Here is a 13,570-nt window from a genome sequence, read left to right on the forward strand (position 1 = left end):
CCATGGATTCTATAACACATTCTAATAAATATGTATATTATTCCAGTCACATAAAAATTATAAACAAAAATACTACAGTGTTTTGTGTGCATAATTTAATAGGTATTTTGTTTGGAACCTAGGGAGAAAAGTAATGGTTTGCTCATGCACTTTACATTTCCCAATGTTATTTAGCTTTTAAAATACCCTTTGTGCCTCCATTTCTTGTGTTTATAATGAAAGAGTTTTTTTTTTATAGATAGTAATAATAGTTTTACACGTGGTAAAGTGTGAGTAAAAAATAAATCCATTGATATTCATTATTATCTGAAGATACTTAAATGATTAAAAGAGCTCCTTAAAAACTCCTTAAATTTTATTAATGTGAAAAGGTACCAACGATGACACAACTTTGGTTTTTGAAATCCTTCAAATGCCCTTGAATTTCTAAGTTGATATAATACATTGTGTTATTTAAAATTACATGTTTATTCAGTATTGTGTATTAGGTTTGATATGTTGTTCGTAACTTAAATATATGTGATTCGGTTTTTTTAAAAAAATTTTAAATAATATTTTTATTCAGTTTATTTCTTGTAGGTAACATTGAGGGGGAGTAGCTTTTTATTTGTTTTGTAAATTTTTATTTTTTAGTGTTTTATAAGTTTTATATATTAGCCATTATTATTTAGTATTTTATAATTTAATATTTTATTTTTTTGAATTATTAAATTATTTGATTAATATTTGATTAATTTTAATAATTATTTAATTAGTATATATTGTTTACCATCGAACGGTACCGCTCCCTTGTTCTCATAGGTTGAAAGTTGAATCCATGCTTCCACCGGAGGACCACGCAAATAATTACGACTGATGTAAGTCCACGGAATTGTCCATACACACGTCACCGCACCAGTCCTACATCTCACAACGCGTAGTGTGTGCACGGCACACCCATTGTTCCCGGTAATCTTCAACCAACCACCGAAGTTACTCCAAAGTTCCGCACATAACTAACTCTCTAAAAACACGAACCGAACAGACAAAAAATGGCGCCTGGTAACAGTATTCTTCCACAGTCAGTGTCACCAACAACTCAAAGTTAAATTACCTCCTAACATCATTTATAGACTAGTTTATACGAAACTTATACAGTATGCATTGTGTGAATGTAAGTGTGTGAGCGGCCACCCCGGACTGTCCTCCCCGCAGGATCGTGTACGGCAAGATGCTGGCCAGGTCCGCCAAGGGCAAGGCCGCGGGACAGTGGAAGCGCTCGCTGGTCATGAGGTTCCTGGCCGGCTGCCGCGAGGAGGAGCTCATGGCGTTCGTCGAGATGACCTTCAAGCTCTTCACCAAGCACATCCGAGGTGAGCCCCAGTCTTCGCAGAGGCCTGCGAGTGCTCCCAAACATACGTAATATCATATTTGATTCGACGTTTCAAATCAAATCATTATTTTTAAATTGTTAGTAGTTACCACTAGACTAGGCCTCAGCGAATACTGTTGTTTTTTTTTTTTTTTTTTTTATCCAACTCAAATTTCTGAATGAAATATATCAAATTACTCACAAATATGGAAAAATGTTCTAATAGAATATTAACATACATTGAATTTTTTTTTTTTCACACTTTAAGGAAGTCCAAGTAAAATTGTGATATAAAGTACAGTAAAATTATATATTTATATTTATGAAACCATAATGGAGAGGTGTAAAATGTAATGGAAAAAAAACAACTGGCAATTCATTTCCTTCAACCAGTAAAAATTTAAGTTTGAAATTTGTTTTTTTGAGGAGAAAAAAGAGAAACATTTATAATTACAATCCTTAATCACAAATGATTTCTTACATGTAAAAGCAATGTATGTATGATTTTGCAGAAAACAAATATAATTTCCTCAATGAATCTACTTACCTTCATGATCATGATATGTTGCAATTTTTTTTTTTTCAGTAAAAATTTTTGGTGACAATAAAAAGATTTATTAGAAGTGTTGAATAGAATATCAAATTATTTGCAAATATATAATTTTTTTTTACTACCCGCAGAAACCTGCAATAAATTATCCAAGTAGTAATTTTTCATAAAATATTTATTGAAAAAAAGTTTATAATGTATGAAGTTAAGATGACTTATTAAGTAATTAGATTTATTTTCAGTAATTATACCTTTTTTTACCTGATTATAATGCTATGATGTTTACTACAACTGTGTAAACTTAAAGTGGGGGTTGCATTATAATCGCAAACTTATATCTTGCTATTGGGAAACGGCATAATTTCAAAAATCTACAGGCTCTGACTCTTGAATGTGTCACTTATGCCACTTTAGACCGCTGTTAATTACCGCCTCCTAAACTTTCCAGTTAGTTGGAAAACTACATGCTCTGCCTGTAAATGGCATCACTTATGCCACTTAAAGTTCCTTGGCTTCGTGAACCTCTGCACAGGCGTGACAGATGAGAGATGCAGGATGAAGGAGAGGTGCAAATGGAGTTTGTGACTGGGTTTTTTCTGCTTTTCTTCGCTGTGGCTGCCCCTCCCCTCCTCTTACACCCTCCCGGCCGACCACCATACATCACCACATTCTTTGCTTTCTGGGGAAACCCCCGACCCCCCCCCCCCCCCCACCATTTAACTAGTGCAAAAAATAGGATTTTTTTGTAACTGTGGCTTGGTGTTTCAAAAGAGATCATGTAACGCGCTCCACTGACGAAAGTAAATATAGAATAAATTTAATAGTTTCACTAATTTTCAAGTGTTACGTACTTGAATTGTGATTTTCAATCCATAAACACTAAAACAATTTTATAGTATCTATACCTTTGCACTAAAACACAATATGACATGACATTTTCACCTCAAATTTATATCAACTTCCTTGACTTTTCCCTGATCAATAATTCAAACTTCTCATCCATTTTTCATAAACTCCTAATCGAACATGTTTGGGTTCGCATTATATTCAGAGTCCCGTTATTTTTTGGGTGAACGCGGTGATCTCGACCCTAGCCATTGTGCATCGTTTCTGCTCGTTGCGTGGCTCGTAAACCCAGTGAATGGTTCGGCTCGCCGTCGTTTGCAGACGACCCGGTGGCCCTGGTGGATGGAGTGCTGGCGTCGCTGGATCTGGAGCGGGTGGTCCCTCCGAGGCGCCTGCAGAGCGCCGTCAACATGGCGCTGGTGGTGCTGCAGCAGTTGGGCAGCCTGATGGGCGCCCGCCTCCAGGCCTTCCTGCTGCGAGTGCTGCTGTGCATCGGGGCCTTAGTCGCGGGGGTGCTTCGTCACAGGTGCAGGACAGCTTCCCTTTTCCGTTGTCACTCTTGTTTAACATGTTGCTATTAGTCAATTTTAGATGTGTATGGGAATTATTTGTCCTTTATGTTCAGTGCTCAGTTGGCGGTACTGATTTGTGTATTATGTACCTTGGAAGAAGTGACGTTGCATTAAACGCAGTCTCGGTGAAAGTTACATGTCGTCTGCATGTCTCTTCTCTTTTGTGCTCCGACTTTCCCATAGTCTGTTCATTGAAATAAGTGTGTCATTCTACAAATATGATACTGAAATATATTTTTTTAATACTCATTTTTTACCAAAATGGTCCCATTTTGATTGACACCTAATGCACGTATACATACTAGCTACAAGTTTACACTGTGAATTGTAATAAAAACCAAAATAACACCGAAAAAGCATGTAAGTTCACCGTGAAGCACCGAAAGTGCAATTAAAATCATAAAACTTAATCAGCATTTTCAATAAAAACTTTACCTCTAATGACAAAAAAATAATCTTTTCAGCATGAAGCTTGTTGCCATATTTTATGTGAAACAATTGCAAATAACTGACTTCTATTTTGATCTTGCAACTGTTAATTAGTTATTCATTTTTGCATTACAAAGTTTATATTTTTTCAAACACGAAAATGCTGAACAGTTTAATTTTATTTGTTCCGAATAGTTTTATACATGCTTATTAAATATCATTATTCTAAAAATGCACTGTTTTGGAGAAATTAGTAACATGTAACATTTAAGTGTCATATATTTTCAGTTATATGTTACATTTTTTAATCAACATTTTTATAAAAATTTAAAAACATGAACACTGAAATCTTTTGTTTTAAAAATGGAAATTGACCTAAAATTTAAACCATAAAATCTTTTCTCTGTGTTGGTGTATTGACATGATTTTCAGTGATATTTCTGTTTTATCGCAATTCCCATTTAATCCTGCCCCTAGTGATTTCAAACTTTTCTTAACAATACTCCACAGTGGTTGTTCAGTTAATCGTTGTCTGCAACAGGGATCAGATCCACGCTGGCTACCTCAATTCGTTCCGGACCCTGCGCAACTCCTGCCTGGACGCGGTCTCCAAGTTCTTTGCCCGCTTCGAAGCGTATGCTTGGAGCGAGGGGGAGGTGGACGCCTTGTTCCACGTTTTCGTCTGGCCGTGGTTGGAGAAGCTGCCCTCGGAGGGAGCGTACAGTCCCACCGCCCTCCTCAGGCTCCTGGCGACGTGGTGCAGCAACCCAAGGTTCGTTTCGGAAGAGGTTTTTGGCATCGAAAATTTCGAAACGCTAATTTTAATGCAAACGGCAAAGTTCTCCCACAGCATGTTACGATTATTTGAGGGCTCTCCTTGTAAGTTCATCACTCGCTCTCACAGCTCACAGCTCTCTCGCAATTGTTGATAGGTCGCCAATAGGCCTGTGCGAAGCTTCAACTAAGTGAATCAATCAAAGCTCTCTTCAATATTTGATTTGACTTCACCAATAAATTTTCTATTCATTTTATGTGAAGCTTTGGTTGTGATGCAAAGCTTCATGAATTATGTGAAGCTTCGTGTTTGTTGCGTAACTTTAAAACGTAGAATGCCTAAGAGACACTCTTGAAAATATTTAGTTTTTTTTTGTGTTGTATTTGTTTTGCTTCAACCAAGTAGGTTTCTTAAATTAAGACAACAGGAGGCACTCCATTTGCTTTTATGAATGCTCAATATTAATATTTTGCATGGTTATTTTATAATTTTTTATTGAACGATGTTATGATTGGGTTAATCACTTAATCAGTTCAAACATAACAAATGTTAAATTCTAGAATATTTCTGAAGTTATTTACGTTAGTATCGTCCATAAATGCTGAGAGGAAAAAGCTGTTATTTCATGCATGATGGCAATTTATATCCCTGTTAAATATTTAAAAACTCCTAGTATCAATTCAAATATAAATTATTTATATTTGATTTCAAATTTGTTTGTAATCTAATTTTTAGTGAAGCTGTTAACATTTTTACGACATCCAAGTTTCGGTGTGTGGATCAGTGGGCTCGTGACTGCAGGTATTTCCTCTTCCTGGCGAAGCACCGCGAGGACGCCGAGGCGTGCTCGCCGCTGCCGTGCGTGATGCAGCTGCTGCGGGGCCCTAGGACGCGCCCCTCCGTGACGCACCTCATCGTGGACATGCTGGGGAACCTGCTGACGCTCCAGGAGCCCGAGGAGCGCGGGCAGGCCGCCCCCATCGCCGTGAACCACGTGCGAGTGGTCGGCAGCGAGGTGGAGGAGGAACTCTCACGTGAGCACGTCTTTGCCACACTTCAGTGCGCGGCCAGTCTTGGAATGCCTGCACACATTCCTGCGACTTTCGATGTTTGCCCATTGGACTGGTGTATTGCCATTGAAAATGATACTTTAAGTGGAAACTGCAAAGTTGCATATAAGTTGCATATATGAAAATTTTTGGATGAAAGGAAAATGATATTTTTATTAATGTTTTTCATTCAAACATAATACATACTGGCAATACCTTAAATTCAGATTGACTAGCTTCAAAGATATTAATTTTCATTATAAAATTGTACCCCATTCCCATGACCTTAGGATTGTAGTTTTGTAATAGTATGCATCCTGTTTTTTTAATCCCACGTACTGTCTACTTCTGTTTTAAATTTGATCCAAATTGGTTTAGTATTAAAGTCGTAATTTAGTAACAAAGATAGGAGGAAAAACAGCGATGAGTGTCAGGTTCAGAGCGGACTGGTGGTCACGCACCATCCATTGACGTAAGGCATACCATTCGTGCTTGGCCAGATTACAAGGGTCCTTGCTACCTACCCCCCTCTGTTCCCCGCACACCATCCCGCCTTGGGCTAATGTCACCTTTAGCGGCCTGGGGACTCCGGGCTTTCAGAAGGAGCCGTGAGGAGGATTGGAATGTAGTGTATTGTATGTAGATGGAGGTGGATCATGCCATCCAGGAGTCTCCACCAGGGGCTACATGGTATGCAATAACTAGGGACAAGATTATTTGGTGTATTGTGATAAAACTGAAATAACACCGATATGCACGTCAATACACTGCATAACACAAAAATGCTAGTTATAACATGGAATTAAGCAGTATTGAACCAAAAATTAATTCAAATCACAAAAAAAGAAAAAATCGTTATTTTTTTTTTTTAAATTCAATAAATGCCATTATTTCCGGACAAATATTTTACCGAAGTGCATAGATCAGAAAAATCAATTAAATTTGTTTTATTGTAAATCCATTATTCAACCTCTTGTAAACCACAAATGCTTGCAATTTTTTTATTATTGTTCTCAATGTATCTATAATTTAGACCAATTTATTACAAATTATTTTGCTTTGAAGTAAATATTACAAAACTGGATTTATAAAAATTAAAAAAAAAATAACACTGGTATCTTGTGTTTTTAAGAATGAAATTGGACTAAAAACAAAACCATAAAGCTTTTCTGTAGTGATTATTAGAGCCACGGAAATTTCGCGGATTCATTTAGTCGCAAGCTAGAATGCAAACCTCCACACTGTCGCACTGTGTTCATGATTGGACGGCAGTTATCTAAACACGCTCCTCTACGACCGTGAGCCAAACAATGACCACCCAGGAGAGAAGTGTAAGCGAATCAGGTAGTGCCAAATAACAAGGATAAAAATGTTCTCGCTAAGAAATCAACCGATGGGAAAGTAAACATGGGTCGAGCACACCTATAATCGTCCATTAATCACGTAAGGCTCGAAAAGGGGTGGGGGGGGGGGGGGGTTTGTCGGGAAAAATCACGAAATATCACAATAGCGGAGGGGGGGGGGGGGTGTAGAGAGATATCACATGTATTAATTTTGTCACGCGATTTCTACTAAACCGAAAAGTGACGCGTGACTTTGACTCGCCGTAGCCAGGCAACAATATCCCCGCCCGCCGCAACACATGAACCACCCGGCTCGATTGCCAGTCACCAGTAAGACTGTGATTTTGGTGCCGAATACATGTGTAAATTACATATAAGCCTTTCCTTTATTATTTTTATGCTAGTGCAGACCTGCCAACTCTCACGATTTTGGTGTGAGGCTCACGTGATTAATGGAGGACCCCTAACTTTGGATTCTATCCTGAGGCCGGAGGAATCCGGGAGATTTCCGGGACTCTAGCGATGATGCGCCGGGGGGGTGATTTGTGCCGCACAGTGACGGAGGGGCTGAACCTGGGGAGCCGCCTGCTGCTGCCACACGTGGACGACATCCTCTCGCACCTGCAGCGCCGGCTGGCGGCGGCCGCGGTCCGCTCCAAGGGCCTGGCCCCGCGGGAGCTGGGCGTGCTGGCGCGGACGTCGGAGCTGGTGCGCGACGGCGCGCAGTGCGGCATGCTGGCCGACCTGCTGCTGCCCGTGCTGGCGCGGCGCGCCGGCGCCGGGGAGCAGGTCGTGGGCGACCTGGTGGCCTCGCTCGCCCACCTGCTGCCCCGGGTCGAACGGCCCGACAAGTACTTCAGGTGCGGGTGGTTCCCTACCGCAGGCCAGGTCCGCTCCTTCTCCAGCTCCAGTGGGGGCGGAGACAGTCCCTTCCAAACCTTCGTACCATCACAGGTTTCAAAAAACTATTGAAATTCAGTATTTCGAGACGGTGAATTTGTGAACGTTCCAATGCCAATCTCTACCATGCATCGTTTCTTTGTGTGATAGCTCCTCCCAGAAAGTCTTAATTGTAGCTGCCCCTGATCTTAACAGTGGTTTCTGTTAAGAGCTATTTTCTAATGACCTAGCTTAGGAGTAGACCAAGTTAAAAATACGAATTAACAGTGAAATGTCTTTAATTCAGCTTGTTGAATACCATGGTCTTTACACGTTTGTGATTTTTATCAGATCATCAATGGTAAATGCACCTGCCCCTCAAAGTAAAGCTCTAATTGGTTCAAGGAAAACAGAGCACTAATCAAAACAGATCTAATTGAATACATTTTTTCCATAAGTGTGTGTTACTTTGAGGGGTGAGTGTATTTTTAACGTATGTCTGTTTCTAAACACTTTATTATTAACAAGATTTATATGACTAATATATCTAACTATATACTGTTACATTTTTTGTTATTTTTTCCATAAGTGTGTGTTACTTTGAGGGGTAAGTGTATAGTTTTAACGTATGTCTGTTTCTAAACACTTTATTATTAACGAGATTTATATGACTAATATATCTAACTTTAATACTGTTTATACAACACTGTGGACAACAATATCACACAAATCACACAAAACCTATGATTATATTTTTATTTTTTTGAAAACTAATTGGAATCATTTTATAAAATTCTCTTAATAGAATTTTCCTCTCTTATAAGCTACATACCCTCATTTTATTTCATGTTCAATTAGTTTCTAAAATTTGCTAACAAGGGTTGTCTGTAAAGTTTCCGACCTCAATATGAAGATTGCACTCTCGTAAAAAAATATAGGGGAATGTGTTTGCTCATGCTTTGGAACATAACCTCAGAAATTTCTTTGCATGAGTCTCTGCAAAATTGTTGTTTACGAAGGTGATGGCCTAATTGGGCAAAAATCTCTGACAATCAATTGTTTTTATACCTTGTGAGTAAATAGTTCAAACAGCAGTTCGTAGATTTTTGCCATGGCAACTACTGAGGTGTGAGCTGGTGCATTGACTTGGTGAAACAAAATATTTCGTTTTTGCAAATGTGATGTTTTTCTGCAATTTCTGTCATCCTCGTCAATTATTAATGTGTCATGTTTTTTTTTTTTTTCAAGATGATTGATTAAGACAATTCCATGACTATCCTAGAGAACAGTTACCACCACTTTCCCGTTCACAGGAACGGTCTTTGCTTTTTTTTGGAGCTGATTCATCCTTTGCGGTTTTTGGTGGCGCAGATGTTAATCACCCAAGCTGGTACTGCCATGTTTTAATTCAGTTACCCAAAATATCACTGTGGTAATGATGGTGCAGTCCCAGTACACAGCATCCAATTTGTATTTAATTTAGTGTAGGTGTATTGCCAATCAAAAAAAAATATTCAGTGACAGCTCGATACTCAATTTTCCATTTTCTCACTTCTGATTTAGCTACAAAAATGTATTGTTTATTTTACAAATGCATTAGTTATTTACACAAGCATTTACAGTTACTATTTTTAAGATACATCATATAAATATAGGGATGTAGAATTTTTGTTATCAAAGAGCCACATGATTATAAATAAAGCAGCAAAAGTTATCTTAATGGGCTATAAATACGTAATTTTTTAAAATTAATTGAAACACAAATTTCCCCATTCAAAAAGGTCAGAAAGAAGTCATGTAAGTTGGAATTGCTAGCATAAAAAATAGGAAAATCAGGAAAAAGGGAAGTTTGAATTGATCAGGGAAAAGTCAAGGAAGTTCCATAGTGATATAAATTTGAGGTGAAAATGTCATGCTTCAATAAACCATATTCCAGGCTGTGAAAGAATTTATTTTTTTCATATGGCATTTTAGTGCAAGTCATAGATACTATAAAATTGCTTTTGTGTTTCTGTTTGAATTTTCATTTTCGTTGTATGGTTCTTATCTATTTTCAAAATTAACTATAATTGCAATCATGTTCAAGTCTGCATAAGGCTGCAGGAGGCTGAACTTTTTTTTTAATTTCTTTCAGAATAAAATAAAATATGTTAGTTTGAAGGGAAAAAAATTAGTCTGGGAAATATGTAATTTCGGCCAGGAAAAAAGTCAAGAAAATTTTAATACTGAAACTGACTTTTAAGTAGCACTCAATTATGCCATAGGCTCAATTCTGACTGGAATGAATGTGATTTTCATTGCGCAGAGATTCTTGCTGCGAGTTGTTTTTAACGGTGCGTGCCGGTGACAAACGGCAGGTCGCTGGCGCCGCTGTTCGGGGCAGTGGGCCACGTCGGGCCCAGGAAGATGCTGTGCCGGATGCTGGAGCAGGCGTCGGGGAGCGTGGCGCCCGAGCGCCGGGAGCAGGCACGGCTGGCCGCCGAGCTGGCGGCAGGGCTGAACGCCTTCGACGCCCGCTGGGTCGAGCAGCCGGACTTCGACCGCCGCCTCGACGCCTTCCGCGGGGTCCACGCCGCGCTGGCTGACGGGCGGGTCGACGCCGACCTGGGCGCGCTCGTCATCCACAACTGCTTCTACTTCCTCAAGAAGGTGAGCCCGAATCACCAGAGAGCGCTGCGGTAGGCTCCTGCGAATACTTTTTTTTTTTTTTTTCTTTTTTCCAAATTGAATATCTAGAATAAATATTTTGTGGTTTTATTTTTAGGCTGATTTATTTTTTAAAAGAGGAGATTTTGGTGTTATCTTTATTCATTAAGACTGCACATTTTTTTAACAAATACTCCACTTAAATGTTAAATAACACTAATTTCATCAAAATAGTCCTACTTTACATGCTGATACAGAAAATTTGTTACAGATTTGTATGAACACAAGTAAACACAAAAAATTATTTTCTAACATTTAATTTTATATTGATATGGACTGGTTGAATCTTCAAACCTTCAAATACCATTAAATCCCTAGTATTTGAAAGATTAGAGATTCTAGGAAAAACATTGAAAAAATTAAAATTGGAGGAAATGTAGTAAATGCAAAAATTCAGCGCTCACAACTTTGTATTTCACTAAGTCTAGTTGTGTTTTCTTGGAAGCTTATCTATTACCATTCCATAATTTTAATATACAGCAAAACCCCTTATTTGCACTTTTCAATGGGACAAAGTAAAAAGGTTTAAAAAGCGCGAAAGTGTAAATAAAGGGAAAAGTAAGAAATACGTTAAAGATAATTAAAATACAGTCGCATCCTGCAGCGTTCATAACAAATATGGGCAGTAAAAAATTTAAAAAAAGGGCCGCAAATTTGAAATTTACCGTCAATAGCGCGCCGTGCGCAGAGAAAGGTCATTGTACTCAATCAGCTGTTGTTACGGCACGCGTAGCCGCCTGCTGGCTCTCTCTGTTCTTTGAGCTGCGCATGCGCAGTATAACTCACTCAACGCTCCGCCCAGACTCGTGACCTTCCATCAGCAGCCAGCCAATAGATGCGAGCTTAGCGGAAAAAAATATAAGCTCCACCTCCTCCCGTGTACCAGTTTTGTCCAGTTCTAATACCAGTTTATTGGTATACGCACCAGTTTTCTTGCTGCCGTGACATGTTCAAGTTTACGTTCATCTTGATGTCTTGATACCAATAATTAATTATTTATGATCCCCAGAAATAAATGGTTAGTTTAAAAAATATGCGTCAAATGTACAATATTTCCGAAATTATAAAATACGTATTAAACAGATACCATGACTCCACTCATTGTATCTTGTGAAGTTTATGTATCGTACCAGTATTTCGGCTAAGTTGTGACATAAATATAGTATCACAACTTACAAGCAGCCTCGTAAAGTCGTAATATTCCCGACATTCCTGGTACGTTTATACATTCATGAGTTTTCATTTTTCCCTAGTACATTTTAGATTGTCTCCTGCTATAATTACTCGGACTTTTACATGTCTAGGCTTAAATTATTATATATTTAGAAATAAAAGCAACTTTTCATGTTATAAAATATGTATATTTTGCGATTTAAAATGTTCATTGCCGACTATAAATGTTAAGTTTTTCACAATGTTTTTAGGCCTACTATGGTTGTTAAGTGACGTAAATAGCGGGATGGATTCAATTTTTGAGACATAATTCGCGTGAAAATATTGTATTGGACTAAATGGGAACTAAACGGGAACTGAAGATAATAGTGTAAATAATGGGAAAACGTAAATAACGGTAACGTAAATAAGGGGTTTCGCTGTATATTTAATAATGTAAATAATATTTTATGTATGTTTTATTTGGGAAACTTCTATAGTAAAACAAAACATTTAAAGGGTTAGAAGAGTTTAAAAAAAATAAGTTCTTTGTTGTTTTTAAAGCATTTTTATTTTATTTTTTTATCCTTGAGACTTAGATTTGGTATCAAAAGAATAAATTCAGGTGTGGGAAATTTGGGATTTGAACAGTCTTTAGTGTGTGTGCGTGGGTGGGTGTGTGCGTGGGTGGGTGGGTGCGTGCGTGCGTGGGTGGGTGGGTGCGTGGGTGCGTGGGTGGTTGCGTGCGTGCGTGGGTGGGTGGGTAGGTGCGTGGGGGTTGGTGCGTGTGTGCGTGTGTATATATATATATATATTAGTGATGGTTCGAATCCCATTTTTCTCGAATCCGAATCTCGAATCCGAATCCCAAACAGTACCTCGAATCCACCCCTCGAATCCGAATCCAGTTCTCAAGGGTTAATTATAAAATAATTTATAAGTTAAGAGAAAAAATTAAACATTATGCAGAATTATTTAACCCTTTAAATTTTTATTTAAAAAAACAAGGATTTTGACATGGTCTGGATCAAGACGATTCCGTTTTTGGTCACATATGTTTCCTGCAGTGCTGAACAAACGTTCAGAGAACACTGTCGCAGGTGGTGAACACAAATATTTTTTGGACAGATTATGTAGCCTGGGTGAACACGCAGACTGAGTTTTCCAGTATTCGAGAATGTTAATTTCTGGGTAAACTGTAGGATCACGTAAGAATCTGGTCACTTCATCAATTGCTGTAGAATCCGACTTTGTGGATTTAAGGCATTCAGGCATTATCTGTGAGTACAGTGATTAAAGTATCCACGGAAATCGGAAAACGAAATTCAACATCCGACGGAACAATATTTTGTAGTTACCAACTTGACATTTGTTTTAAGTCCCAAGGTATTTAATGGAAACTGAAAGGCGCCATCTTGGCTTCAATGGTTTTAGGCCATAAGAAATATTTTCGTGCGTCTTTTAAAATTAAGCCTCACTAAAGCATAGTGAATAATATGCCCTAAGTTAAAAGTGACGGGGTGTTTTCTCTAGTTTACCCATTACAATTTTTTATATTATTATTAGTTATTTTTTATGTTGCTCAAAATGATTGGCTAACAAATTCATTGGTTGGCCATCATGGAATTCTCAGATAATACATATTTTAACGTTGGTAGTCTACACAAACCAAACTTGGTCCTAAAAAAATTTATAAATAGAATATGTATCAGAATATTTAAAATTTAATTGTGATTAAAATAATAATTGCATAATGTATTAGTTTTTGTCATTCATTATTTCATTGTTATTACTACATGTGCGACCGTAACTTGTGATGAAAGTCGGCGTTACTGTTGTATTACCTACTAAGTAACAGATTTCTCTGTAAAGTTATTTTAAAAAAAAACAAGATTCATTTTTAGTCTAGATCCCAAAT

The 13,570-nt window shown here is 38.0% G+C and overlaps 1 protein-coding gene across 1 annotated transcript in view; it reads left to right on the top strand.

Annotated features, from left to right (window-relative positions):
• The window catches only part of LOC134543360 (small subunit processome component 20 homolog), a 71,248-nt gene that overhangs the window by 21,366 nt on the left and 36,312 nt on the right, over nt 1–13,570 (top strand). The window contains exons 14-19 of the mRNA XM_063388348.1: nt 1,195–1,352; nt 3,069–3,273; nt 4,290–4,520; nt 5,325–5,557; nt 7,472–7,775; nt 10,152–10,443. Coding sequence (XP_063244418.1) covers nt 1,195–1,352; nt 3,069–3,273; nt 4,290–4,520; nt 5,325–5,557; nt 7,472–7,775; nt 10,152–10,443 — 1,423 coding nt within the window. The remainder of the gene's footprint in view (nt 1–1,194; nt 1,353–3,068; nt 3,274–4,289; nt 4,521–5,324; nt 5,558–7,471; nt 7,776–10,151; nt 10,444–13,570) is intronic.

Source organism: Bacillus rossius (assembly GCF_032445375.1).
Source record: "Bacillus rossius redtenbacheri isolate Brsri chromosome 9 unlocalized genomic scaffold, Brsri_v3 Brsri_v3_scf9_2, whole genome shotgun sequence".
NCBI classification, from domain to species: domain Eukaryota; kingdom Metazoa; phylum Arthropoda; class Insecta; order Phasmatodea; family Bacillidae; genus Bacillus; species Bacillus rossius.